The following is a 27,000-nucleotide window of genomic DNA, read 5'->3' as shown; positions in this document are numbered from 1 at the left end:
TAATAAAAAAATATTTTATCACTTAAATTATTATTAATAATATTAAAATTAATTATTAAATATATAAATTTATGAATAATCTACCTTAACATATATGTTTTATATTAAAATTATTAAAAAAAATAAAATCCATATTTATCAAAAAACAAGTGAAAATCAGTTTATTCGATACAACGCGTGCGCAGTTGTTTTTTAGAAAGACGCTAAGAATAAATGTTGCATAAGTACATATTTTAAATAAAATTTATTTTTTCATTTTAAATAAAAATAATTCGCAATTAATTAAACTTGAAAAAAGTGATTAATTAAGTTTGTCCTTAAAATTATTTAATTGTATTTGAAGAACGAATTAAAATATTTCGTGTATTTTGTGAATGTATAACTATCATTGCTTGTCCCTGCTAAATTTTTATTCGAAAAAGCAACAAAAAGTAAAAATAAAGTATTTAACTATTTAATTTAAAAATTTTCGAGTTTTCTTTAGGAAAATTATTATTTTTAATATGCAAATTATAATATAAATTATTAAATATCTTGTTTTCAAAAATGGTAAACTATGGTAAAATTTTCGGATAAAATCGCGTTGAGTTTTTAATGATAGTGGCCGTTCTCTCTGTTGATTTAGCACCTTCATACATTCTTTTTACCAGAGAAAAATATATAACGAGTGCTTAATTTACAGAAAGCTATTTAAAGCTAAAAAGACTAACCGGGAAATTAAGGTGCTAACTAGTTGAAACTCCATACAAAATAACTTTTTAAACTTTTATTTAAAAAAAATAGTGTTTGAAGTTATGTGTAATGTACGAAGTGAAAATTTTGTGAAGTGAAAGTGTTTGAAGATATGTGAAATGTTCGAAGTGAAAATTTTGTGAAGTGAAAGTGTTCGAACAAGCCTTTGATCTGGAATTGACGACTACGATGGTTGCATTACTATTAGGTAAGTTGCCTAGATTAATTATGTCCAGGCATATATATTGTTAGGCAATTTGTATTACATATCTGTAACAACATAGTGATGAACCTCTTTTAGATTTTTAAATAACAGCTTTGATTGGAAATTTTATTATTAGAAGTATATTCGTTTTACCCAGAATTATATGTTTTTGCAGGATATTCCATAACTCTTCAAACTAACCCTGGTGGAAAAAATATTTGAAGAAAGAATAAGAAATTCTGAAAAAGTCATAGGAACTTTGAATTTCTCAACGTTTTCGGACTAGTCTAATTCAGAGTTCTTAACACTTTTTATTAGTTTCTAAGACTTTTTGAGAGTTTCCTTAGACTTATTAAGACTTATTCTTTTTTCAAATATTTTTTCCACCAGGGAATATTTCTAGGAACAATTTCTATCAATTTAATTGGAAATATATTCGAGCTTAAACCACACTAATCTTAAAATTTTCTTTATTTGCAGCGTTTCGGATGTGAAGCGTGAACGTAATGAAAAACGGACCAAAAGGTTAGTGCTTTTTATAAATTCTAAGCATGAACTAACTAATCTTTAAAAATAGAAGGATTTTTCTTTTTTTTCTTTTTCAGTTTTTATTTTCAGGAGGTTTACATGTTTTAGGTAGAAAAACCCTCTTTGCACGTACAACAACGTGTTGAGTGTCAACAATGATTGGTTTTTAATCCAAACGATTTAAAATTTAACTGATTAACTGATTTATAATTAGTTAACTCACTTAATTGTTATTATCAGTTTTTTCACTAATAATAATGTTAACAATTTTTTCTTAAAAACAGGTTAAAAATGAAAAAATATTTTAAAAACATTATGAACTGAATGCTCTAAAAAAATTAGTTGTTTATATTTGACAGTTTTTAAGGTTATGTATTATAATTTAACCGCGGAATATTATTAAAATAAAATTTCTATGTTAAAAATGGTGCATAGAATGAAAGAATGGCAAAAATTGGCTGTTCCAGAAAGAGATTTACAATTAATAGGAACATTAAACGGTGGACAATCATTTAGGTATTAAATACACAAATATTTATAATTCTACTTTGGGGTTAATTAAATTCGGTTTTCAGATGGCATAAACGGACTGTGGAACCCGATGAAGAACAATGGATTGGGGTATTTGGTAGTTGTTTATGGATACTGAAACAAACTAATACTCATTTGTTTTATAAAGTTTTTGAAGCAGAAAATTCGAATGGTAATAATTACTAACTAAAACCCACATTTTTCATTAAATACTTACATGGGAAAAACAGAATCTTAGAAGCTTTTAAAATTTAATCATTTTGGAGAACCCATGATTTCCAACTGTCCGTACTTAAGTTTTTCTCTGGACCACTGAGGATTCATTAATTTTTCTTCCTTATGTGAATAAGTCACCAAATTAGCCCCTTGCAATTGAAAAATTCCTAGTAACTAATTCATATTAATGCTGATCCCAGGTTAAGAAAAGCCTTTTCTTTATCCACGGCCGAAAGTACGTAGTTGCTGCTCCTGTTGGGAGGCAGAATGTCCGATATTTAAGCTTTGGTACAGTTAAACGAAATATCATTTTGATACAAAAAAAAACAATTTTGGGTAAAACTTTTAAGTCCGTCTGTCCGACTATATGGTTTGCGGAAAAATGTTTTGAACAATAAATGTTACTTTCTTAATCAATAACAACTTTCTAAAAAAAAGTGTTATGAGTGTTAAGTGTTATCTGTCGATTACCAGTTATGGAGTAGAGAGAGCTTTTGATTGAGCTTGAAAACCTAGTTCAAGTTAAATGTCTGCGTAAGATATGCACAAGAGTTTCAAGCATATGGCAACTTGAAAAAGGCAGACATCCGGTGTATTTATAATACTTCCTAACTTTGCAATTTGTTGTAATAAGCGATTCGTCAATATAAAAAAGCGATGACATAACCGATTTTAACAGTAATTTGTTTATTTTAAATACAAAAAGCAGGGAAGAGAATTAAACGAAGTCCTTTGTATTATGAAAGCTTATTAAAATCATATTTTCGACTCGATGTTGATATTCAAAAATTATATCATAAATGGAGTGAATGCGATCCAATATTCAAAAAGGCTGCAGAAAACTTTTATGGTATACGATTATTGAAGCAGGATCCAGTTGAAAATTTATTTTCATTTATTTGCTCACAAAATAATAATATTAATAGGTAAGATATATGCTCAATTTCAAAATTTTTATTTAGTAAGATGTTTACTATCATAGTCTGCGGGACAGCACCCTTTTCTTAAATGATTGATACATACTTGAAACTTCGTGGCTTGTTTTTAGCAAGTCTACCAAGCTTTGTCTCTACGACTTTTTTTCGAAATTGCTACGTTTTCAAATGAACATGATAAGGAGCCATTGATTAATTACGTAAGCATGATTTTGACGATTTTCTCCCCAAAATCCACTCATGAAATTTGCTGTGCTGTCCCGTAGACTATCTAGTTCATAAAGTAAACTTCCACAACAATCGCCTTGATGGGAATATACTTACATACTACAGATTAAATAGTTCGGATGTTCCATGCCCCTTCTAACGTTATAGCAGAAAAAATATTACTACAATTAAAGTTTTTATTTGTTTTAAAAAGGATAACTTCTATGGTTGAAAAATTATGTCAATTTTATGGAAAAGAAATTTGTGAAATCGATAATAAAATATATTACGCATTTCCAACGGTTGATAAACTAGCTGAACCACATGTAGAATCAGAATTACGTTCAGCTAATTTTGGATATCGGGCCAAATATATCACAAGTTCTGCCGAACAAATTGTGAAATTCGGTGGTACTGAATGGTTTGATGAATTAGAAACAATGGATTATAAACAAGCTAAAAGTAAATTGTGTCAATTGCATGGAATTGGAGCTAAGGTTTGCATTTGACCCTTATTAAATGAACACGATCTTCGTGGTTTTTTTGGTATTCGAAATTTAGTTAATCGTATTTTTAGGTAGCCGATTGTATATGTTTAATGTCGTTAAATCATTTAGAAGCAATTCCAGTTGATACTCATGTCTACAAAATAGCGATCGAAAATTATTTACCCCAATTAAAGAAAAATAAAACTGTCACAGAAAAAGTTTATAATGATATTGGTGATCATTTTCGTGAGCTATTTGGAAACTTAGCTGGATGGGCGCATACAGTAAGTCAATAAATGCAAAAAAAAAAATTCTGGGTGCTGAAAACTACCGCTTTTGAAGAGCGGAACGATATAGATGATAAAAATGCTAAAACGTAAGAAATGTTTAAGAAAATAATTCGAGTTATTCTCAAAATTAAAAGCGATAATTATCGTAGCTGTATCTCATTAGTTTAACATCGAATCCAAAATCTGTAAAGGAACTTTCGGCTTAGAATATCGTGCTCTATGCTTCCGCTCTTAGTATGCTGTAGTTTTTGAAACACCTCACCTAGTAAGAGTATATTTAAAGAAAATTTTTTTCAGATTTTATTTTGCGCTGATTTGAAAAAGTTACGAACAGACCTAAATCAAAAAATCACTATGTAATTATAAACCATACATAAAAATTTTAATCAGTATTTTGTGTTATTTTTATTAATTTTATGAAATATACGTAAATTTTCAAATTTTCTTTTTTATTTTACCTTTGTTTAATTATGTAGCAGATTTTCAGAGAAGAGCGATTTGATTACTATTTCTTGGGCATCAAGATTTGACGAATATAATTTTTTAAGAATTAAAATGCATTGTCAACCTCCGAAACTATTTAAAACAAACAATTGACTTAGTTAATTGTTAAAATATCATGTATAGACAGTGTTGATTACACAAGCGTTTGTTTTTTATCTATGCTCGTGAGAAAAGAGGGACTTTTCTCACTCAGTAAGCGTGGAAAAAAATAGTAGCACCATTGTGGTGTTTTAATGTAATGTTCTAATCTAATTTGCATCCTTACGGGTAAACAGTAATGTTTACGAAAAAAATGTTTCAAACAAAAGTTTTTTTTTTTTTATAAGGAACATTTTTTCATTTAATCCTTTGTTCTATCTCTAACGGTTTGTAAGATGGATCCTACGAATTCAATATCCAATTGACCTATGTTGCTCATTTACGAACTGTAGCTAACTATTTACTTCCTGAGTACGCTATAAAAATTTCAGCTTGAAATCTCTTTTCGTTTTTGAGTTATCGTGTTGACGGACAGACAACCGGAAAGGGACTCTTTAGGTGATTTTATTCACCTTTACCTTTACCCAAATTTTGCTCGTGTCATCAATATTTTTAGGAGTTACAAACTTGGGACTGAACTTAGTATACTTTGATATATTTCATATATACATGGTATAAAAACAGGAAATACAGGGTGGGACAATGCACATTTTTACTACCCATAGTACTATTTAACAATTGATTCTTATGTTTGTTGGGAAAATCTTTTCTATGGCCATATTTTGGTCAAAAACATCCTAATAGATGAAGAAGGTTCGAATATTGGATCTGTAATCAACAAATTTCTAAGCCCCAGCCAAAATTTCCTAATATCTACCAAATTATTCGATTATAAAATAAAATAACAAAAACATATTTTCAAATTTTTTTTTTAATTTAGCTTATCAATAATACAAATATGATTACAAAAATTGTAATTCCATTAAATATATCTTAAAGTAAAACAATGATGGAGAAATTTAAAGGATCAAATGAGTGACATTTAAGGTATAAAATTTTTTTAAATTAATAACATATAATAAGGATGAATCAGTAAAAACTAATGGAAAAGAAATGTATTTATGTTTTTTTATTAAGTTAATGTTTCACCTTTGGTCACCTACAAAAATTCAACAAAATTACTTATTAAATTCAATTAGAAATAATTACTTTAAAACTTACACAGGCTTCTAAATAATCAATTCTTCGCTCTAAAGTTGTGAGTTTTTCATTTAGACATGCAAGTCGTGACCTACACGATAAATCTGAAACATCCGTCAACAAATTAGTAAACAAAAAAAATGGAAAAAATTCATACAATTTTTATACCAAATGAATTTAGAAAATCTGTTATTTTCTTAATACTAATTGTAATAACTTCAATATATTCACGATTTGCCCAATCTTGTTGAATTTGTTTTTGAAAAGCTTCACGATGTTGTGACGCCATTTTGACTATTTTTATTATACTCATGAGTCATGGTACAATAATTATTACATGGTATGATCGTAAGGTGAAGGAATTTTGAATCATGCAATGAACTATGTGACGATATTTTAGGTTAAATTTTCGTTAATTTGGTGAAATTTATTAAAAATGTGTATGGTAATGAGGATAATAGATCCTTATTTATCGATATAGATCCTAGATTTTTCTAGAATCTATTGTACATACAAGTACTTGGATCCGATAATTTTCGATTAATGGCCATAATTGTCGAATAATGGCTAGGTCGTTTTATTGAATTCCTGACAAAATGATTTTTCCTTATTATTCGATAACCTTCAGATAAGTGACGGAACCCTAAACTCGTACTTGAAACATATCTAAGAAAACTCTCCATTAAACTACCTTCTTCCTTAAAGCCTTTTAAAAACTGCACTGATTTTGAAAATCAACGCCAATTTTTTAATTTTTTCGGGAACGAAACCCAAAAATGGAAAACCCAGTTTACAAAAGGGAAGACCCAATTGATCTATGTGGCTCATTTACGAAGTCAAAGTCACTTTTTACGCCCTGAGCAGCCTATAAAAAGTTCAGTTTGATATCTCTTCGTTTTTGAGTTTGTTATCGTGTTAACGGACGAGCAGACATTTAAACGGACAACCAGAAATGGATTTTATGAGCTCCTATACGAAAAATTAGCTCGTAGCATCAATATTTTTAAATGTTACAAACTTGGGACTAAACTTAGTATACCTTGATATATTTCATTTATACATGGTATAAAAATTATAGAATACTAGATTGATACCCGCCCGCTTCACTGGGCTTAAAAGTAAAAACCATCGCTTTATAGCCTCCACCCTCTCTTGATATACATAGTTTTTAATTTTGTTAAATGTAAAATAGTCATAATTCATTGAGTATACCAGAAAAGTTGGCCATGATTTGTTTGACATTTTCTATTTTAAATTTTTAAAGAATTCTTTAATTTATGGGTCAAAATGATGACCATAGATCTGCTCCATCTATAATCATCATTTTGAACCATAAATTAAAGATTTCTATCAAATTAAGTTAAATTTTTTTATTTTTTTTAATATATCTTTATAAATTATAGTTAATGTGTTATTCTGATATATCAGCTATATTGCTGTACAGTTTCATTAAAAACCATTCGCTAATTTTAGCGTGAAAACGTAACAAACAAACAAACAAACATGCTTACTTTCACATTTATAATATATAGGGATATACAGCTGTCACCGCAAGAACTTACCATGTTTATTATACCATGACTATGCTTTTCCAATGATTTCAGCGATTTTTGAACGATAATGACCTGCACTACCGACACGAACACTATCACCAGCAGATGGCATTACATGTCGTAAATTTGTTTTTTCGACAATGTATCGTTCAATTTGATCAATGTCTATTAAATGTTTTTCAATTTCATATTGAACATCGCGTAATCGACCATCCATTTGATTATATTGTTCATCACAGTGCTTTAAATTAATTTAAAAATTAAAAGTAAGATTTAAAACATGATTTTAATTTATTTTAGTTTATTTTCATACTTTTGTAATTGAAGCAATTTCATTACAAATATCACCGATCCGTTTTCTCATTAACATTACTTCTTTCATGATTCGTATGCTTTCTTTTTGATATTGTTTTGTAGATAAATATAAAAGCCAAATCTAAAAGTTTATTACATGACATTTTGAATAAATTAATCTAGTTCTGGAGCCCGTGACAGTAAAACTGTACTTACACGAATTTCGAAATTTCGCATATGAATCAATACTATTTAACGATAAGTACTGTGACAGGATTAATTCTGGCAGAAATTTTTTTTGCCAGGGTTTTTTTTATTTTTTACTGGTGTGACAGATTTTTTGGCCAAATTTTGAGCTGTCACACCGAGATATTTCGAAAGAAGAACTCAAAACGAACGTAATTCCGTGATAAGGGTAAAATTTTATTGGCTTTATATATTAATAATCTATGTGACAAACCTTTCTGCTACGATAAAGTCTGACACACCAAATTTTCGTGAGAATAGATAAAATTCGCAATAAAATGGTCTCTTACAAATTAGTTTCCATGAAAGTGCAAAATACTTGTCATTATTAAACATATAAAAAATATTCCTGCCAGGATTAAGTCTGGCACACCTAGTTCATACTGTACCTATCGTTAAATCGTATTGATTTAAATGCGAAATTTCGAAATCCGTGTTAGTGCAGTTTTACTGTCACGGGCTCCCCGCTTAAAAGAAAAACAATTTTACCCCGATTGTAAAAGTAATCATTATTAACAGAACTGTTTCATACGGCGGTTTTGACATTGCTATATCAGTCTCGTAATTTCGTTTTAACATTGTAAATTTTTAAAATGAGCAAAAAAAACAAAAATAAAAGAAAATATTTTATATATTCGAATTTAATTTATGCAAAATGGTTCAAATTTCAGATATGTCATCACTTATTGACATTATAATCAAAAAAATTTTTATTCGCCTTCTATGATACACCAAAAAATATAAATTATTTTTTAATTTTTCAAAATTTTAAAATGATATTTTGTCCCCATTAGTAAAATTTAAATTAATAATAAATATTTGTATCTACTGCTTGTATAGATGTCTATACTAGTAAATAGATCGCTATTAGGTTAGGTTAGGGTGGCTGTCCTGGGGTGGGACACACTTAGACCATAGGGTCCATTGTGATACCGTAAATGGGTTGGCCCACCACTACTCCATGAACCATTTGGAGCTGTTTTAGAACAGCAGGAGAGCTTTGACGTCGACTGACTTTAGGTCGGAGGGGTCGTCAAAGAGAGGCTAGCTCAAGTAAGTCCATCTCCTCATGACAAGAGCTGGACAGTGACAGAGAAGATGAGACATTGTCTCCTCCTCGTCACCACTGTGACAGCTCTTGCTGTAGTCGTGTTACACTGCCAGGCCCAGGCGTTCAGCATGCCCTACGCCCAACCAGTGTCCTGTAACAGCCACAACAACTTTGCGAATGAAAAAAGTTCATCACATTTTACTCCCATCATATTTACGTCCTATTTTCCGAAAACATTGAGCCGATAACGTATTGATTTTCTTATCTTCAACAATGAATAGCTATCTAGGTTTAATATTTAAATCTATGATTATTTATAATAGAAAAAAATTGATGCACTTTTCAACTAATTTTAAAAAGTACTGAAAATTATTACACTTTCTATGAAAATTTATTAAAAATTAAATCAAGTGATCCTTGAAATTAAAATTAAATTATTTTAAAAAATTCATATGAACCGCCATTAAAGGGCGTATTTTATTTAGTTTAGTAATTTTCGATTTTCCAGTTTGTCGACTATATACTTTGTCACTTAGCATTGTGGGTAATGACTAGGTTTAAATAAGCTCGTCTGCCATTTTCCGGCGTTTGCTACTGTCTGCTGTGTGAAATTGCTTCAATCAAAAATTAAAAAAAATATTTTTTTCTAATTTAAAAATAAACGAAATAATCTCGAATTAAAAAATATTTTTTAATTTGTACATAGAATCAGTGATATCGAAAGTAGAAAATAAAATCGCTACACGATGGGTAAAGAAAAGACACACATTAATATTGTAGTCATAGGACATGTCGATTCCGGTAAATCCACGACAACGGGACATTTAATATACAAATGTGGTGGAATCGATAAACGTACAATCGAAAAATTCGAAAAAGAAGCCCAAGAAATGGGCAAAGGTTCATTTAAATATGCATGGGTCTTGGATAAACTAAAAGCGGAACGGGAACGTGGTATCACAATTGATATTGCGTTGTGGAAATTTGAAACCGCGAAATATTATGTGACGATTATCGATGCACCAGGACATCGTGACTTTATTAAAAATATGATAACCGGTACATCACAAGCGGATTGTGCTGTTCTAATTGTTGCTGCTGGTACAGGAGAATTTGAGGCTGGTATCTCGAAAAATGGTCAAACACGTGAGCATGCCCTGCTTGCGTTCACACTTGGTGTTAAACAGCTGATTGTTGGTGTTAATAAAATGGATTCGACAGAGCCCCCTTACAGTGAGGCACGTTATGAAGAAATCAAGAAAGAAGTATCATCGTATATTAAAAAAATTGGATACAACCCAGCGGCTGTTGCATTTGTGCCAATTTCTGGTTGGCATGGTGACAATATGCTTGAGCCATCTGAAAAAATGCCATGGTTTAAAGGATGGACAATTGATCGTAAAGAAGGGAAAGCCGAAGGAAAATGTCTTATTGAAGCGTTAGATGCAATTATGCCACCGAGTCGTCCTACTGAGAAACCATTACGACTTCCATTACAGGTAATTGTTGCACTTTCAGTTTCACTTTGTAATATATGCAATACCAACTACGTACTTTTTATGTTACTGCCTAAACTTTATAAAGCCATAGTCACACTATTACGTAATAATATCTATCCTATATACAGATTTAAGTTAGTATGAAAAAACTTACGTTAAAATCGACGCTCTTGTAACCTTGACCTCAATTCCTACAATTTAAATTTCGATGGTGCACCAATTTTACGCAAACCCAATCGATTTGTTCGATTTCATTGAATTTGGTACTTCTAAGTCATTTATTTTTGTAACAGGATGTATACAAGATTGGTGGGATTGGAACAGTTCCTGTTGGTCGTGTGGAAACCGGTATTTTAAAACCGGGCTGTATTGTTGTATTCGCTCCGGCAAATCTAACAACTGAAGTGAAATCAGTTGAAATGCATCATGAAGCTTTACAAGAAGCCTTACCAGGTGATAATGTTGGATTCAACGTGAAAAACGTTTCCGTAAAAGAGTTACGTCGTGGATATGTAGCTGGTGATTCTAAAAACTGTCCCCCACGTGGTGCAGCCGATTTTACTGCTCAAGTAATTGTATTAAATCATCCAGGACAAATTAGTAACGGTTACACACCAGTGTTGGATTGCCACACAGCACATATTGCCTGTAAATTTTCTGAAATTAAAGAGAAAGTCGATCGTCGTACCGGTAAAACCACCGAAGAACAACCGAAATCAATTAAATCCGGTGATGCAGCTATTATAACATTGGTACCAACGAAACCGATGTGTGTTGAATCATTCCAGGAATTTCCACCGTTAGGTCGATTTGCTGTACGTGATATGCGGCAAACTGTTGCTGTTGGTGTTATTAAAAAGGTATCATTCAAAGATACATCCGGTGGTAAAGTTACCAAAGCTGCTGAGAAAGCAACCAAAAAGAAATAAAACGTAATATTTTATTCAAATATTGCATATATTATTATAAATCCACCATTCCTCCCCCCACTACCCTATTTAATAAAACCCCTAATATTATTATAACACACGATATTAATTATTTTGATTATTAATTACCTATCAAGTATTAATATGAATTATTATGAGCTTTGTTTAAATAATAATATTTTAATATTTATCATTATATTAATTGTTTATTAATTATTATGTTATTATGTTATTATTACTTAATTAATTAGAAATATTATTAAGAATATTGAAAAAAAAATTTATTTAATTTCAATAAAGTATGATCTCTTTTGCAATATGACTTCTTTAATCGTTTTTCCAGTCCAATTTTGGGCATCCAATCGTTGCGAAAACAATGGGCGTGACTGTTCAATCGAGTGAGCGGAATTTTTAAGGTACAACATTGTTTGATCGAAAAAAACAGAAACAACAAGAATTTTTGAACTTCTTGGTCGGTAGTTATTTTTAAATATGCCGATTGATTATATTCGTGTAACGTTGATCACGAAAAATATTTATTGGAATTATCAATCCGATAATTCTTATACATGTGATAGAGCCTTTAACTTGAAAATTCAACATACAATGACATCTTTATCTTGAAAAGAAAACTAAAATCTTTCTATGTCAAATTCAATTTTCCATTTACGAAGAAAAAGAATTCTAAAATATTAAATAAAAATGAATGAAAATGATGAAACCTCTAACGAAGGACAAATTTTGTCCGAACAAGAACGTGAACATGCACATAATGCACTTCAAGAATTTACAAAGTAAGTAAATTATTAAGTCTTTTGAACAATGATGTTAGTTACGCAGTTATTTAGGTTAGAATCACTTGTTTATTTTCAAATTTTCCATTTGTTTTTTCCAGAGGGAATTATATTGCTTGTTTACAACAACTAAATAAATTGGATAATCGATGTAACGATTATAAAGTAATGCATAATAAAGCAGTTGCCGAGTACTATAAAAGTGATTTAAAAAAGACTGATCAATTTAAAAAAGCCTTAAATGCAGTTTTTACTCAGGTAGGAAACTGTTTGATATCAATATAGCTCACATGGGTTAGAAATGTAAGCATTGGGTCCTTTTTACGTTTAAAAATCTACCAAGGACTGCATACTTTTTAGTAATTTTTTGGCATAGGTTTTGTATGCTACTTAGTTTGGCTGTAGGGTAAAAATAGAAGACCCAAGAAATACAAAAACCAGTTTATTTGACGACTTGATGGTAGTCTTCGAGGTATCCCCAGAAATCTGTCAAAACTAGACGGTTTTATTTAGGATTTCGGGCGATATGATAGAAAATAATCGTCCAGTCGTCAAAAGAACCCAATTTTTGTAATTTGTAGGTCAAAATTACTCTATAAACGTAGTTTTATCAAATTCCGAAACCAAAAACTTTTTTGTGATTTTTCGATTTTTTCAAAGGAGTACCCCTTAAAAAAATTACAAAAAATCGAGAAAAATATTTCGTTTCCGATTTGAATAAAACTCATTTTATAAGGTAATAATGACCCAAAAAATTCAAAAACCGGGTTCATTTTACTATTGGTCGAATAATTTTCGAGGTAGCGTCAAAAATCGATCCTAGATATCGTTTTTCTCATAAACTACTAGCCCAATCGCTAAATAAATCCGATTTTTGAATTCTTTGGGTCAAAATTACATTATAACCTAAGTTTTATCAAATTCCGAAACCAAAAACTTTTTTGTGATTTTTTCAAAGGGGTACCCCTTAAAAAAATTGCAAAAAATCGAGAATAATTTTTCGTCTCCAATTTCGATAAATCTCAATTCATTTAGTAAAATAAACCCAAAAAATACGAAAAACGGATTTATTTTATGATTGGATGCACGATTTCTGAGATATCGTTCAAAACCCTCATTCGAAGTGATTTTTCGAATCGAATTGAGACAATTTGTTAGCAATTAATTAAAATGGATTTCCGTGACTTTTATTCTAACTACTTTAGGATATACAAACACGATGATATCGGATTCTGTGCGAGCTCATATTTAGAGCAATTTTTAATTAATGAACAAATTGTGTTCCAGGCAAGAATGCGGCCAGAAGTAATTGATGATGTGGAACAATGCGTTGCACAGTATAATTTAGCAGTTTTATTGTATCATCAACAACAGTACGCTGCTTCGTTAAAGATTGTTAATAGGTTGCTCAGTTTTATTGAACCCATGGGTACGTTTTTATAATTTTTACAACATCAAATGTTTATAAAACTTCCATTATTAAGTGTATTTAGAACGACAAACAGGTCTATGATCAAGCGTATTAATTGGCAGTTATTACCAGCCGTTCTGAAATGACGGCCAAAGAAACAACGCCTGACTCTAGACGTTCAAACTTAGCGATAAATTTATTAGGTACTTTCTCATTTTTTTTTTTAGACGATGCATTATCATATAAAGTATGTTTATTATTAATTGAATTACACATAGCAACGTTTCAACCCGAAAAAGCGTTAAATTTAATTACTTACATTGAAAATCAAATAATTAATGCAGAATTACCAATTTTATTATCTGGTGATCGAGAAATAAAAATATTAAAGAAAGATTCCAAAGAGAAAAAGGTATTCATATAAATATGTTTATCGATTTCTTAATTTTAAAACTATTTTATGGTTTTTCAGAAAATTGATTCAGTAACAGAAGTTTTTCAGAATAAACTAAGTAAATATCATACAAGATGTAGTCTAATGGTACACGATTTAAAAAAAATTAAACGTAATATGTTTCTCACTAATTCAACCGTAAGTTTAGTTTATTAACTAGAAATTTCTCAATTGTTTCTACCTAATTGTTTTTGGTCTTTTCAGGATACAGCAAATTTAATGTTGAAAGCAAATTATGAATACTTACGTGGAAAACATAAACAGGCCATTAATATTCTGAAATGTGTACCGCCAAATGAATTAGATTATAAGTAAGTCTTCACGAAAATTTCGTCGTCAAACGAGGTTCAAATTTCAAATTTTTGCTACGTGTATTCTTTTAAATTTTCCCTTCCTTTGCTTTTGTTGGCAGACAAGGCTCATGAATAATTTACCGATTTTAGGCAATGTGGTGAATCATCAACAGTATTATTTTATAACAATATGGGTATAATACATCATTCGCTAGGGAAATTTCATTTAGCTGCATACTATATTCAACGTGCAATAAAGGAAAATGAAAATGTGAATACAATATTACCGAAAATTGAACCAAGTAAGTTCGAATAAAATACATATTATTTATAGATAATAACAAATTGTTAAAATTTTCCAGATGAACCATTATCCGGACGTCCTTTATACACTTTAGGTGGGTCACGTAAACAGGAATTAATGTTAAATTTGGGGATTACATTGTTACATGCTGGACGGGCTGTGCACGCATTTGATTGTTTTGTAACTGCTGTACAACGATATCATAGAAATCCTAGAATATGGTTACGATTAGCCGAATGTTGTATACAAGTGCATAAAAGTGTAAGTATTTGATAATGATTTCAAAGGTTTAGGCTCAAAGTACATTTTGGTTATTAATTTATAACAAAAAAGGATAATTAATAAAGTTTTGAATTTTTCAGAGTAATAAAATCGATTTTGATACAAAAAAACAAAGTGAAATTGTGAAAAGTCAAATTGGTAGTGGAAAACATAGGAAAATTATTTTAGCATCGAATCTATCGCAAGATAAAAAATATAGGTATTTTGAATTTTTATTCTTTATCAGATCCGTTATAGACTTAGGAAGCCTGAATAATTTTTGATTACAAGTAAAAACTTAAATTTGGCATATAAGCGTTGTACTCATTTATTGGGATTAATTTTTTTTATATTTGAAATTTTAGCGCCGAAAGTCAATCGTATGCTGTTCCTGTTCCTACTTTAGAATTTGCAATGCTTTGTTTGCATAACGCAATTTTACTATTACCAACAGAAGTTGTAATGGTATCACCACCGACCACATTAACTGGACCAACAGGACCACCACCCCCATCAGGTCCAAGTGTTGCACCATCGTCAGTGGCCACACAAGAAGAAATAACAAGTTTACGTAAATCTGTATTCACAGCGGCTGCATATGTTTCATTATGTTTAGGCAATTATATAATGACATTAGAATATTCGAAAATGTTATTGGATCAACCAGAATTATCTGATATTCATCGGTAATTAACAGAAAGTTTGTAGATTGGAGATAATTATTTTGATTGGAATTATTTGATTTTAGATTGTTGGGAAATTTATATGCAGCGGAAGCATTGATATTAATGAATAAAATTCCAGAAGCTATTGAACATTTAAATCCCGATTTATTTGGTAATTTAAAATTGGATAACGATGCTCCTAATGATAAAATATCTGATGATGAATTTTCAATAAATACAAAACCTCCAAAATGTAAGTATTTTCCAAAAACTATAAATCATTTTATTTAGCGTCTCTCTTACAACATTATTCCGTTCCTGGTTATTATCAGTTGCTTTCTCGTGATAATTTTTAAACATTTGATTCTAGCATGGTTTCCGAATAATGTAGAAACAATACAAAATTTAATAAAATATAATTTAGCAGTTGCACTTGTATATCGTGGTGAATTAGAACGTGCCTCGGAAATTTTAAAACAATTATGGTTGTCGAAAAGTTCAGTATCACAAATTCCTATTCATGTTGTTATGCTAGTTTTGTATGTGGAATTACAATTAGGTATGTATCATCGCCTTTCAGTAAACTTGCTAGCAAAATTATTCAATTTAAGTTGCATAGTGTTTCGTACCAGAAATTAACATAACTTTTGAAACAATCTAATAAATCTTCAATCATTATTTTTATCATTTCGTTACGGAACTTATTTTTATTAAAAATTGAAAAAATTTGCCGGTAGAGTTTATTTTCATACTTTAGAATTTAATATAATTTATTTTTATTTTTCTTGTAAATTTTAGGTCATACAGAACTTTCTAAATCATTAGTTAAACAACATTGTTTAAAGTTTAAAACTTAATTTATTTAGTAATTTGTATATTTTGATTTATTTAAAAGTTGAAACATTGATATTTTATTTAAAAAACCGTCTTTTTTATATATTTTCCAATATTTTAAAGTGAGATACAGATCAAATTGTCAAAACTACTAATCCGTACGACATTTCCGCTATTTCTATGTTTGAGGTAATAATTTGATCTAGCTAGACTAGATGTGACGCATGTGGCGTAATCAGTGGCCCCTTTTTAGTTTAGATATTGATCTTGAACTGAAATATATTAGGATTTAAAAAATGAGGTAAGTAAATCATATTATAAAATAAAATGTAATTTTTTATTATCAAATTTGAGATATTTTTCTTTAAAAAAGAAATAAAAAAATTAAATCATTAATTTGTTGCAGCTTTCAAAGCTTGTTCTAAATCTTTAATTAAATCATCAACAGTTTCTAGACCAACAGATAATCGTATCAAATTATCGGTAATTCCAAGTTCAGCTCGTTGTTCATCCGGTACGGAGGCATGAGTCATTACACTTCTGTAAATGTATAACAAAACAAATATTAATAGTTTAATTCTGTTGTCTTCGTTCTTTGAATAAATTCTATGATCGAACTTAGCAACGAAAAAATGTAGTAATAAAGATTCGAAGTGACCAAAAGATTGAAATAAGGACGATATTGTAACATAATTAACAGAGTTGACAAGTGAGTTTTAAGTGAGATAATTAATATTATACTTACGGAAGTTCGGCTAAACTTTCATAACCACCAAGACTTTCGGCTAAACTGAATACTTTAAGAGCTTTGAAAAACTTTTGCGATTCTTCAAGACCTCCTTTTAAATAAAATGATAACATTCCACTGTAACCATGTGTTTGGCTTCTAGATAATTCGTATTGAGGATGAGAAGGTAAACCTGTAATTCAAGAAGTAATTCGAAATAGAAATATTTTTGGTTGTTTATTAAAAATGGAATCAAATTAAGCCTCACAAAAGATTTCGTTTAATTCGATGAAGAATAGATATCAGCCCCGAAGAAGTCATAGGAAAGAAAGCATTAAAATGCAAAATAATTGGAAAAAACTATCAGTTATGCATACCTGGATGTAAAACTTTTTCAACAGCTGGATGGTTTTCTAAAAATTGTCCAACTTTTAATCCATTCGACATATGTTCTCTCATCCGTACCGCCAGTGTTTTTAAACTACGTGTAACCATGGCACAATCGAAAGGTGATGGTACAATACCCATCGCATTTTGTAAGAATTTTAAACGTTTATAAATTTCCTCATCACTTGTGACTAGTGCACCCATAATTACATCAGAATGTCCATTCATGTATTTTGTTAACGAATATAAAACCACATCAATGCCTAAAGTTAATGGCCGTTGAAAGTAACTTGTTAAAAATGTGTTATCAACAACTGATATAATATTTTTCGATTTTGCTAATTCAGCCACCTTTCGAATATCTGTTACTTTTAACGTTGGATTTGAGGGTGTTTCACAAAATATTAACTGGAAAAGAATTTTTTTAAATCATCACACTGACTATAAATTAATAAAGTGAGAAATTCAAAGAATTTTACTGTTAATGCTTACTTTTGTATTTGGTTTAATTGCCTTGGCAATGTTTGCGACATCCCTGGTATCAACATATGATACTTCAATTCCTAAACGACTGAATACTAGACGCATTAAACGATTTGTACCTCCATAAATATCATCTCCACATACAACATGATCACCGCTATTAAATAATGAGACTAAAGCTGTCATTGCACCCAAACCAGATGCAAAACATAGACCATATTTTCCATCATCAAGGGCTGCTAAACATTTCTGAAGGACCACTCTTGAAGGATTATCTGAACGTCCATACTCATAACACTAAAAGTAATTCGTTTTAAATATTGATAAATTAATTTTGAGTTAATAAATCGTACCTTGAAATCAGCAGGTGCCATTTGTTTAAATGTTGTGGACATTGATATTGGTGGAACCATAGCCCAAGAATGCCATTGCTCAGGCTCTGAACCAACGTGAATGGCTTTTGTTGCAAAACTTGGGTCATTAGGTAAATATTCTGATGCTTCTTTCGACATAGCTTAAAAAATATAATTTAATTAATTACTTTAAATTTGGATGACAACGATAATTAAAATTCAAAATACAATCAAACAACAACTGTTAGGTCAATAGTTTTCAAGCTTTTCCATAATAATTTCTGGTTAGTTACATTCCCTGATAATTCCCGATTTTCCAAGTTTATCGACTCAGCAGTACAATTAGTAGGTATTTTTTACAAAGCAACTAATCGGTTATTATAAATAATTAATCAACTAATTTTAAAATTATGATGCAATATATTTTTTATCTTACCTATGTTTTTGAAATTATTTATTTAAAAAAAAATTGGTAAAATAAACGAAGCGTACTAAACCTCTATTTAAGTCTATTTAAGCGTACTAAAACTCAAAAAATCAGATATCCTTAAAAGATAAGTGTTTAATTAAACTCGCTTTTGCTAAAAATGGGTTTTTGGTCCTTGCGTTCACCCTGTGATCTACGGGTTGGCCATGTCTTTAATGGGATCATTTATCCCTTTCGAAAAAATAAAGTGATTACCTACTTTAAATTCGGATGATTACGATAATTAAAATTCAAAATATAATCAAACAACCATTGTTAGGTCAATAGTTTCAAGCTTTTAGATGTTCATAATAATTCCTGGTAAGTTATATTCCCTGAAAATTCCCGATTTTCCCAGTTTGTCGACTCAGCAGTACAATCATAGGTATTTTTATACATAGCAACTAATCGCTTATTATAAATAATTAATCAATTAATTTTAAAATTATGATGCAATATATTTTTTATCTTACCTATGTTTTTGAAATTATTTATTTAAAAAAATTGTTAAAATAAACTACCACTTCACGATACACGAATAATTGAAACTGATGTGCGAATTAATAATTTTTATGCGGTAATATATCTCTAATAATCGTATCTTTTAACATGTATGTGTAATATGTTTTTCAAAAAACATAAAATTAATCAAATAATTTATCGTTAATTTATTTAATTAATTATCAAATGTTAATAATATTCACAATTAGTACATAATATGTTATGCTTTTTGTGAGGTTATTAATTTTAAACTGATAATAACTTTTGAATAATTAAAATTCCATTATACCTATTTAAAAATAGATATGGCTAATCTTAGTTCGTTTTTAATAATTGTGGCAATTGTCTTATTATTTAAATATGAAATTAATATGTTTAGGCGAATGGGTGGGATTCGGTACACACGTGCTTCATATTAGAAAATGCGCGTGTTCAGCAGATAAAAAGCAAGATCTCTATTTCTGTAAATTTAACGCCCGATTTGTGCTTTCCATGAAAGAAAAGATAGGTTATCAATGTATAGAGGTGCTAAATTTACAGAGAAAACGATCGATCGATAAAGGAAAGTGAAAGCACTTTTCATCTGCTAAACACGATTAATGTTATCAAATTTGTTATCTTTTTCTATCGGTAAAAAACATAATAATTAGCCATAATAATAATTAAGTTTGATAATAGATTTTGTATGCTATTCTTTTATCTATGTTTGATAAGCTACACTTGATTTTAGTATTTTAAAAGTGGCCTTGAAAAATACTTATGAAAAAAGGATGTATCAAATTCAGTCCAAATGAGATTCAATACCCTAGGGCCTTGGGGCTGATTGAAAAATTTTTATTTATACCTATATACTTGAGTTGTTTTATCGAGGCCAACTTTTTGAACTTTAAAATCTGTTTTCGATCCTAATAGTACAGTTTAATTGATTCGAATTTATATTTTTGCTTAATATAAGTTATTTTAAGGGCAAAGTTTCAATATTCATAAAATGGAGAAAATAAAAAAAACATTTATTTAAAAATAAGTAAAAAAAAAAGCTTAAACATCAACTTGTTGCAGCCTTTAAAGCTTGATCCAAATCTTCTAGTAAATCGTCAATAGATTCTATACCAACGGATAATCGTATTAGATTGTCGGTAATTCCTTGTTCAGCTTTTTGTTTGGCTGGTACGTGCAAATGAGCCCCTAAAGTTCTGCAAAAAAACCAAAATAACTATTACTACCATTGTTTAGAGGCGATAGAATACGTATAAAAATAGAGAAAGCCTTTTGGAAGTACTTACGGAAGTTCAGCTAAACTTTCAACACCACCCAGACTTGCAGCTAAAGCGAATATCTTAATAGCTTTGAAAAATTTACGTGATTCTTCAAGACCTCCTTTTAAATAAAATGATAGCATTCCACTGTGGCCAGAAGTTTGACTCTTAGTTAATTCATATTGAGGATGAGAAGGTAAACCTGAAATTTAAGAAATAAATACAAAATCAATTTCCCCGATGTTTAATTTCTTCGTAAGCAAAATATATATACCTGGATGTAAAACTTTTTCAACAGCCGGATGTTTCTCTAAAAATTGTCCAACTTTCAATGCATTCGACATATGTTCTCTCATCCGTACCGCCAGTGTTTTTAAGCCACGTGTAACCATGGCACAATCGAAAGGTGATGGTACAATACCCATCGCATTTTGTAAGATTTTTAAACGTTTATAAATTTCCTCATTGCTTGTGACTAATGCACCCATCATTGCATCGGAATGTCCATTCATGTATTTTGTTAACGAATATAAAACTACATCAATGCCTAAATTTAACGGCCGTTGAAAGTAACTTGTTAAAAATGTGTTGTCAACAGCTGTTAAAATATTTTTCGATTTTGCTAATTCGGCGACTTTTCGTAGATCTGTTACTTTTAAGGTTGGATTGGTGGGTGTTTCACAATATATTAACTGGAAAATTTTTTTAATGAAATCTTAGGAACATCACAATAAAAGTTAATTTTCTTTAATAATGTGGAGAAAAGTTTAAGGGAATGTTTATAAGTTGTGTTATTTTTAGAAGTTCAAGTCTTAGAGTTTCTTATAACATTATTTTGGGTTCCAATATCGAAAAAAAATATAAACGAAATTTACCCCGAATAATTTTAATTTCATTATAACATTTATTTTATAGCCGAAAATAGTGCTGTTAAAGTGCGGCCAGTGAGTGCATCCATCTCCACTCCAAATGGTATTTAGAGAATCCTCCTTCATAAAAGATTAATTTTTGGTTTTAATTAAAAGGCCCATCCAATATGGACGAGCCGTAGAAAAATTCATTCTAGACTCATTTGAGTTGTTCCTCTCCACGGAAATCTTTAGTAAAAGGCGAAAGATTTATTCGCTCTGAAGTGAAACCAGAGTAATTGAAAAAAATCTTTTATTACATTATATACTCAGACCTTCAACATACCTCTAGCGAGAGGACCATATAGTTTAGTCTACTCATGCATATACTATACAACATATACTTGTGAATGTACATATACTTAGTGAATGTTGCTTTTATCCGAAAAAATAAATTTTCTCATTAATCAAAGGAACACTTACTTTTGTATTTGGCTTAATTGCTTTGGCAATGTTTGCGACATCCGTGGTATTAACATATGATATTTCAATTCCTAAACGACTAACTACTTCACGAAGTAATTCATTTGTACCTCCATAAATATCATCACCACATACAACATGATCACCGCTATTAAATAATGAGACTAAAGCTGTCATTGCACCCAAACCAGATGCAAAACATAGACCATATTTTGCTTCATCAAGGGCTGCTAAACATTTCTGAAGGACCGCTCTCGAAGGATTATCTAAACGTCCATACTCATAACCCTAAAAGTAATTTTATTTCATTTTTAATATTGATAAATTATTTTTAGTTTGTTAATAAATCGTACCTTGGAATTATCGAGTGACATTTGTTTAAATGTTGTGGCCATTGAAATTGGTGGAACCATAGCCCAAGAATGCCATTGTTCAGGCTCTGAGCCAACGTGAATGGCTTTTGTTGCAAAATTTGGATCAACATCTAAAAATTCTGATTTTTCTTTCGACATTGTAATGCTTTTCCCTTTTATGAGCAAAAAATATTTTTCTTATGAAATATGTTTCTTACTTTTAACTAAGTCAAAAAGCTGCGGTTAATAAATGTTCATTTCACGCTCCGAATAATTCACTATTGATCCTGGGCAGCGAATTAATTTTCAAAAATTTAAATTTATTTTATCATTAAATATATTTAATCAATATTATCAAGTATTGATATTCAAAATTATCAATACTTGTTTTTTTTTTTGACTTGAGAGGTCATCATTCATTGAGAATAACGAGTAATTGTTTAATTTCAAAAATAGCTTCTTTATCTTAGTTTGTTTAAATCATTAATTACCAAAGTGGTCTATATCGACTCCTTGAGATCGATTTCAAGACAAAAAAAGGTCTACGATAGCAGCAAATATATAAGAAAAAAAATATATATATATAAATTTTAACGATGGTCATATTTGACATCTATTAATTAGGATCGATGAATATTTGAAGTTGGTTCAAAATTCCATCCTCAGTACAAAAGCAATAGCTCCTTTTCCAGCGGCAATTCGCTAAAACAAAGAAGTATATGTGGTTGCCTATGTGTATTGTGTAGTGTATATACATGAATCTACGTTCTTCTATGTAGTCTCTTAATTTTGGGGTAATATTTCCTCATAACCTGAAAATTCCGAAACCGACAATTTTTTTGGACGACAATTAAAATCGACTTTTTCAAAGGGATTTTATAAACTACTAGCCCAATCGCCAAATGAACCCGATTTTTGAATTTTTTGGGTCAAAATTAACTTATAACCTGAGTTTTATCAAATTCCGAAACCAAAAACTTTTATCGGAATTTCTCGATTTTTTCAAAGGGGTACCCCTTAAAAAAATTGCAAAAAATCGAAAAAAAAATTTTCGCTTCCGATTTGAATAAAACTCATTTTATAAGGTAATAATGACCCAAAAAATTCAAAAATCGGGTTCATTTTACATTTGGTTGAATAATTTTCGAGGTAGCGTCAAAAATCGATCCTAGATATTGTTTTTCTCATAAACTACTAGCCTAATCGCTAAATAAATACGATTTTTGAATTCTTTGGTTCAAAATTACCTTATAACCTGAGTTTTATCAAATTCCGAAACCAAAAACTTTTTTGTGATTTTTTCGATTTACAAAGGGGTACCCCTTAAAAAAATTGCAAAAAATCGAGAAAAATTTTTCGTTCCCGATTTGAATAAAACTCATTTTATAAGGTAATAATGACCCAAAAAATTCAAAAATCGGGTTCATTTTACATTTGGTTGAATAAATTTCGAGGTAGCGTCAAAAATCGATCCTAGATATCGTTTTTCTCATAAACTACTAGCCTAATCGCTAAATAAATACGATTTTTGAATTCTTTGGGTCAAAATTACCTTATAACCTGAGTTTTATCAAATTCCGAAACCAAAAACTTTTTTGTGATTTTTTCGATTTACAAAGGGGTACCCCTTAAAAAAATTGCAAAAAATCGAGAAAAATTTTTCGTTCCCGATTTGAATAAAACTCAGTTTATAAGGTAATAAAAATAATAAAAATTCTAAAATCGGATTCATTTTACATTTGGTCGTATAATTTTCGAGGTAACGTTAAAAATCGATCCTAGATATCATTTTCTCATAGCTTAAGTGACCTAAATTAATTTTAATAATAATAAAAACAAACATTCCATAATAATTAATTAATTTTATTGGCAATATTAAAAAAATTTATCATGGATAAACTTTATTCAAATGCAGCTTTGAGGGCTTGATCAATATCTTCTATTAATTCATCGACTAATTCTATTCCAACAGATAACCGAATACAATTATCTGTTATTCCAACTCTTAATTTTTCTTCAGCTGGAAGTTGTCTATGACTTATATGAGCCCTAAAAAAAATTATATGTTTTTATACAAATTTTCGAAAATATCACTATTTCTGTTGACAATATTCAAAATTTCAACTTACGGGCTCTCCGCTAAACCTTTCAGGCCACCAATACTACCACCAAGAACAAACATTTTAAGAGAGCTTAAAAATTTTTTTGTATGCGCTTCTTTTGCACCTTTTATATAAAAACAAACTATTCCACTATGACCAGAAGTTTGTTTTTTCGTTATTTCGAATTGTGGATGAGACGGTAATCCTGGATGTATAACTTTCTCAACTAACGGATGTTTTTCTAGAAATTTCGCAACAGCAAAACCATTCTTCTGATGTGCTTCCATACGTAAAGCCAGTGTTTTTAAACTACGTGTAACTAAGAAACAATCGAATGGAGAAGGTACGCTACCTCCAACTCCTTGAATTAAAGCCAAATCTTTGCTTATCTTGTCACAATTAGTTATTAAAACTCCCATTGTAACGTCACTATGGCCATTTATGTATTTGGTACAGGAATGCATCACAATATCGATGCCAAAATTTAATGGTTTTTGAAAGTAACTGGTTAAAAATGTGTTGTCAACACATGTAATTAAATTTTTTGATTTTGCAAATTTTGCGATTTTTTCTAAATCAGTTACTTTTAATGTTGGATTTGTTGGACTCTCCAAGAAGATTAACTGCAAAAAATTACTGTTTTATTTGTACTTATATTATTTATAACAATTCAGACAGCGTTTAGTAGACGACAACGTTTCATATTTGAATTTACACGATATTTTCTAAGCTATAATGATTAATAAGCATAATTACTTTCGTATTAGGTCTAACAGCTTTTTCGACATTTGTCAAATCCTCAGTATCGACATACGTTGCCTCAACCCCGGCTCGTACAGTAATATTATTGATTAATTCACTAGATCCTCCATATATAAGATCTCCACATAAAATATGATCTCCAGAACGTAACATTGTCATAAGAGAATTCAAAGCTCCTAATCCAGAAGCAAAACAAAATGCATATTTACCACCTTCCAAATCAGCTAAACATCTTTCTAGGCATTGTCTGGATGGATTACCCAGCCGTCCATATAAAAATTCCTAATTAAAAAAATATTAAATTTAAATTTATTTTCAAATACTTGAGGCTTTTCTCAATCTAGGTATTACCTGTGGTTCTCCAGAAGCTTTTTGTTTGAACACTGCAGATAATGTAATTGGTGGTACTATAGCCAAAGAATTCCATTGTTCTGCTTCTGACCCAACATTCATTGCTCTAGTACCATAAGTTTTGTCAATTGGTAAAAAACCATTTTCGTTCGACATTTTCTAACTGATAAAAATCGTTTAAAGTTGAAAATTTAATTAATACACAGTGCTTTCTTTATCCTAAACGAAAACGTAAATCTTGCAGTATTCAACAATAGAAAGTTCACAATTTTGGGTACAATATTAATTTTAATATTTCAACTAATGTTTCTATTGTTTTGTTGAATTCCGAGGGTTGTTTACTTTTTCAGTCGCTTATCTTATTTGTTCGATTGTTTAATTAATGTAAATTATTGATATTTTACAGAATGCGCCAGAAAGTATTCTTCAAACACATAAAAAATTAAATAAGGGCTTCACTGCTTCCTTCAAATAAATTTCACTTGTTTCGGTAAAAAACTGCTCTGAAATACATTTGCAGCCAAGAGTGTCATCACATTCGTTATGTATTTTTCCGCTAATGAATTTTTGATCTGCTGATTTCGAATTTGAGATGCGGGACTTTTAAATATCGGAACATCAATAGCTATGAACACAGGGGCTTCTTTAAATTTTTTATGTATGTGTTATTGTTATTAAATATTGATTTTTAATTGATCCCTACTTTTCGAAGTGATGATTTTGATACAAACTGTATTATGACACATCTTGTACATTTTAAAATAATTTTATCAACTTTATCTTCCTAAAGCTTCAACTAAATGACATATTGTATTTTTATGCATAACAACAAGTGTGCTGGCCCTTAATTAAGTTTGCAGCCACTTAAGGACATTTTACGATAAATATTCCAAACAGTAAATATTGTGCACTTACCAAAATCATGAAGTGAATTCGTGTAATTTAATATCAAATGTTATACTTAAGCTTATCACTTAGCAGGTATATTTGTACTTAAATAAATTAAATTGATAACTATTATAACACTTTAAATATGCAATATGGCTTACGCCAAACAGAAATTTCCCCATTTTACGAATTCTACATGCTTTTGAAGGGTCAATTTTCATACTTGTACTTCATTCTATAAAACGGCCTAAATATAGCAGCCCGTACGTTCCGTTAAATATAAAATTCTGAACTGTTGGTGCCCTTTTTCTTTTTAAAATAAAACTACGCATTTAATCCATTTAAATTTGATATCATTAGATAATTATTTAATATTAAGAGATAGTTTCTATATATTTTATCGAATTTTCATACATTTCCCTTCAGTATGCCATTATTATTGTTAGTAAATTTTTCTTACATCATCCTGTTTTTCTGTATAACAAAAAGAACATCTAAAATAAATTATGACAACTCATTTTCATAAATAATACATTTATTAATTTAATTTCGTATCATAAACATATTTTTACTTTCAAAAATTAATTTTTTGCTTTTTATCATTACTATACATCAAAATTCATTTTTTAACCCTCCA

At 29.8% G+C, this 27,000-nt stretch overlaps 7 protein-coding genes, 1 long non-coding RNA gene and 1 other non-coding gene across 13 annotated transcripts; 4 read left to right on the top strand and 5 right to left on the bottom strand.

Annotated features, from left to right (window-relative positions):
• The first annotated feature begins 859 nt into the window (after window positions 1–859).
• On the top strand, window positions 860–1,683 carry LOC123301655. Its single transcript, XR_006535443.1, has 3 exons — window positions 860–940; window positions 1,418–1,462; window positions 1,543–1,683. It is a non-coding gene; the product is annotated as an uncharacterized LOC123301655 (long non-coding RNA).
• A 158-nt stretch (window positions 1,684–1,841) lies between these two features.
• On the top strand, window positions 1,842–4,520 carry LOC123300543 (N-glycosylase/DNA lyase). 2 transcript variants are annotated; one of them, XM_044883130.1, is made up of 6 exons: window positions 1,842–1,981; window positions 2,041–2,168; window positions 2,922–3,138; window positions 3,569–3,851; window positions 3,932–4,126; window positions 4,430–4,520. In XM_044883130.1, the coding sequence occupies exons 1-6, from the start codon at window positions 1,881–1,883 to the stop codon at window positions 4,490–4,492; spliced, it is 987 nt and encodes a 328-aa protein (XP_044739065.1). In that variant the 5' UTR covers window positions 1,842–1,880; the 3' UTR covers window positions 4,493–4,520. The 2 variants fall into 2 exon arrangements, with proteins under 2 accessions (XP_044739065.1, XP_044739064.1); XM_044883129.1 differs by having other exon boundaries at window positions 2,919–3,138.
• Window positions 4,521–5,547: 1,027 nt separating this feature from the next.
• On the bottom strand, window positions 5,548–8,524 carry LOC123300659 (probable protein BRICK1-B). Of its 2 annotated transcripts, XM_044883264.1 has the most exons (4): window positions 8,398–8,524; window positions 7,682–7,804; window positions 7,378–7,609; window positions 5,835–5,919 (listed from the first exon to the last, which is right to left on the bottom strand). In XM_044883264.1, exons 1-3 carry the CDS (start codon window positions 8,485–8,487, stop codon window positions 7,397–7,399), a joined length of 426 nt encoding a protein of 141 aa, XP_044739199.1. In that variant the 5' UTR covers window positions 8,488–8,524; the 3' UTR covers window positions 5,835–5,919; window positions 7,378–7,396. The 2 variants fall into 2 exon arrangements, with proteins under 2 accessions (XP_044739201.1, XP_044739199.1); XM_044883266.1 differs by lacking the exons at window positions 7,378–7,609; window positions 7,682–7,804; window positions 8,398–8,524 and adding exons at window positions 5,548–5,774; window positions 5,984–6,109 and having other exon boundaries at window positions 5,837–5,919.
• On the top strand, window positions 7,487–11,511 carry LOC123300658 (elongation factor 1-alpha-like). Its single transcript, XM_044883263.1, has 3 exons — window positions 7,487–7,634; window positions 9,666–10,458; window positions 10,752–11,511. The coding sequence occupies exons 2-3, from the start codon at window positions 9,706–9,708 to the stop codon at window positions 11,385–11,387; spliced, it is 1,389 nt and encodes a 462-aa protein (XP_044739198.1). The 5' UTR covers window positions 7,487–7,634; window positions 9,666–9,705; the 3' UTR covers window positions 11,388–11,511.
• Window positions 11,512–12,025: 514 nt separating this feature from the next.
• Window positions 12,026–16,426, top strand: LOC123300459 (CCR4-NOT transcription complex subunit 10). The gene is made up of 13 exons (XM_044883037.1): window positions 12,026–12,181; window positions 12,283–12,439; window positions 13,469–13,610; window positions 13,820–14,004; window positions 14,065–14,184; window positions 14,251–14,357; window positions 14,490–14,641; window positions 14,702–14,904; window positions 15,006–15,124; window positions 15,270–15,590; window positions 15,653–15,822; window positions 15,940–16,128; window positions 16,368–16,426. Exons 1-13 carry the CDS (start codon window positions 12,090–12,092, stop codon window positions 16,424–16,426), a joined length of 2,016 nt encoding a protein of 671 aa, XP_044738972.1. The 5' UTR covers window positions 12,026–12,089.
• A 341-nt stretch (window positions 16,427–16,767) lies between these two features.
• On the bottom strand, window positions 16,768–19,461 carry LOC123301529 (putative cystathionine gamma-lyase 2). Of its 3 annotated transcripts, none has more exons than XM_044884302.1 (6): window positions 19,293–19,461; window positions 18,354–18,514; window positions 18,010–18,297; window positions 17,508–17,925; window positions 17,149–17,323; window positions 16,768–16,943 (listed from the first exon to the last, which is right to left on the bottom strand). In XM_044884302.1, exons 2-6 carry the CDS (start codon window positions 18,510–18,512, stop codon window positions 16,796–16,798), a joined length of 1,188 nt encoding a protein of 395 aa, XP_044740237.1. In that variant the 5' UTR covers window positions 18,513–18,514; window positions 19,293–19,461; the 3' UTR covers window positions 16,768–16,795. The 3 variants fall into 3 exon arrangements, with proteins under 3 accessions (XP_044740237.1, XP_044740238.1, XP_044740239.1); XM_044884303.1 differs by lacking the exon at window positions 19,293–19,461 and adding an exon at window positions 19,040–19,213; XM_044884304.1 differs by lacking the exon at window positions 19,293–19,461 and adding an exon at window positions 18,790–18,836.
• Window positions 19,462–20,330: 869 nt separating this feature from the next.
• Window positions 20,331–22,546, bottom strand: LOC123301531 (putative cystathionine gamma-lyase 2). Its single transcript, XM_044884305.1, has 5 exons — window positions 22,261–22,546; window positions 21,908–22,195; window positions 20,851–21,268; window positions 20,604–20,778; window positions 20,331–20,513 (listed from the first exon to the last, which is right to left on the bottom strand). Exons 1-5 carry the CDS (start codon window positions 22,417–22,419, stop codon window positions 20,366–20,368), a joined length of 1,188 nt encoding a protein of 395 aa, XP_044740240.1. The 5' UTR covers window positions 22,420–22,546; the 3' UTR covers window positions 20,331–20,365.
• LOC123301913 lies at window positions 21,602–21,723 on the bottom strand. Its single transcript, XR_006535469.1, has one exon. It is a non-coding gene; the product is annotated as a U5 spliceosomal RNA (small nuclear RNA).
• Window positions 22,547–24,102: 1,556 nt separating the features above from the next.
• On the bottom strand, window positions 24,103–25,800 carry LOC123301532 (putative cystathionine gamma-lyase 2). Its single transcript, XM_044884306.1, has 4 exons — window positions 25,476–25,800; window positions 25,119–25,406; window positions 24,390–24,985; window positions 24,103–24,309 (listed from the first exon to the last, which is right to left on the bottom strand). Exons 1-4 carry the CDS (start codon window positions 25,629–25,631, stop codon window positions 24,162–24,164), a joined length of 1,188 nt encoding a protein of 395 aa, XP_044740241.1. The 5' UTR covers window positions 25,632–25,800; the 3' UTR covers window positions 24,103–24,161.
• Between the last annotated feature and the right edge of the window lie 1,200 nt (window positions 25,801–27,000).

This window comes from Chrysoperla carnea, chromosome 5 (genome assembly GCF_905475395.1).
Source record: "Chrysoperla carnea chromosome 5, inChrCarn1.1, whole genome shotgun sequence".
Classification (NCBI taxonomy): Eukaryota; Metazoa; Arthropoda; class Insecta; order Neuroptera; family Chrysopidae; genus Chrysoperla; species Chrysoperla carnea.
The sequence above is the reverse complement of the archived record's forward strand: the minus strand, read 5'-3'. Positions and strand labels throughout refer to the sequence as shown.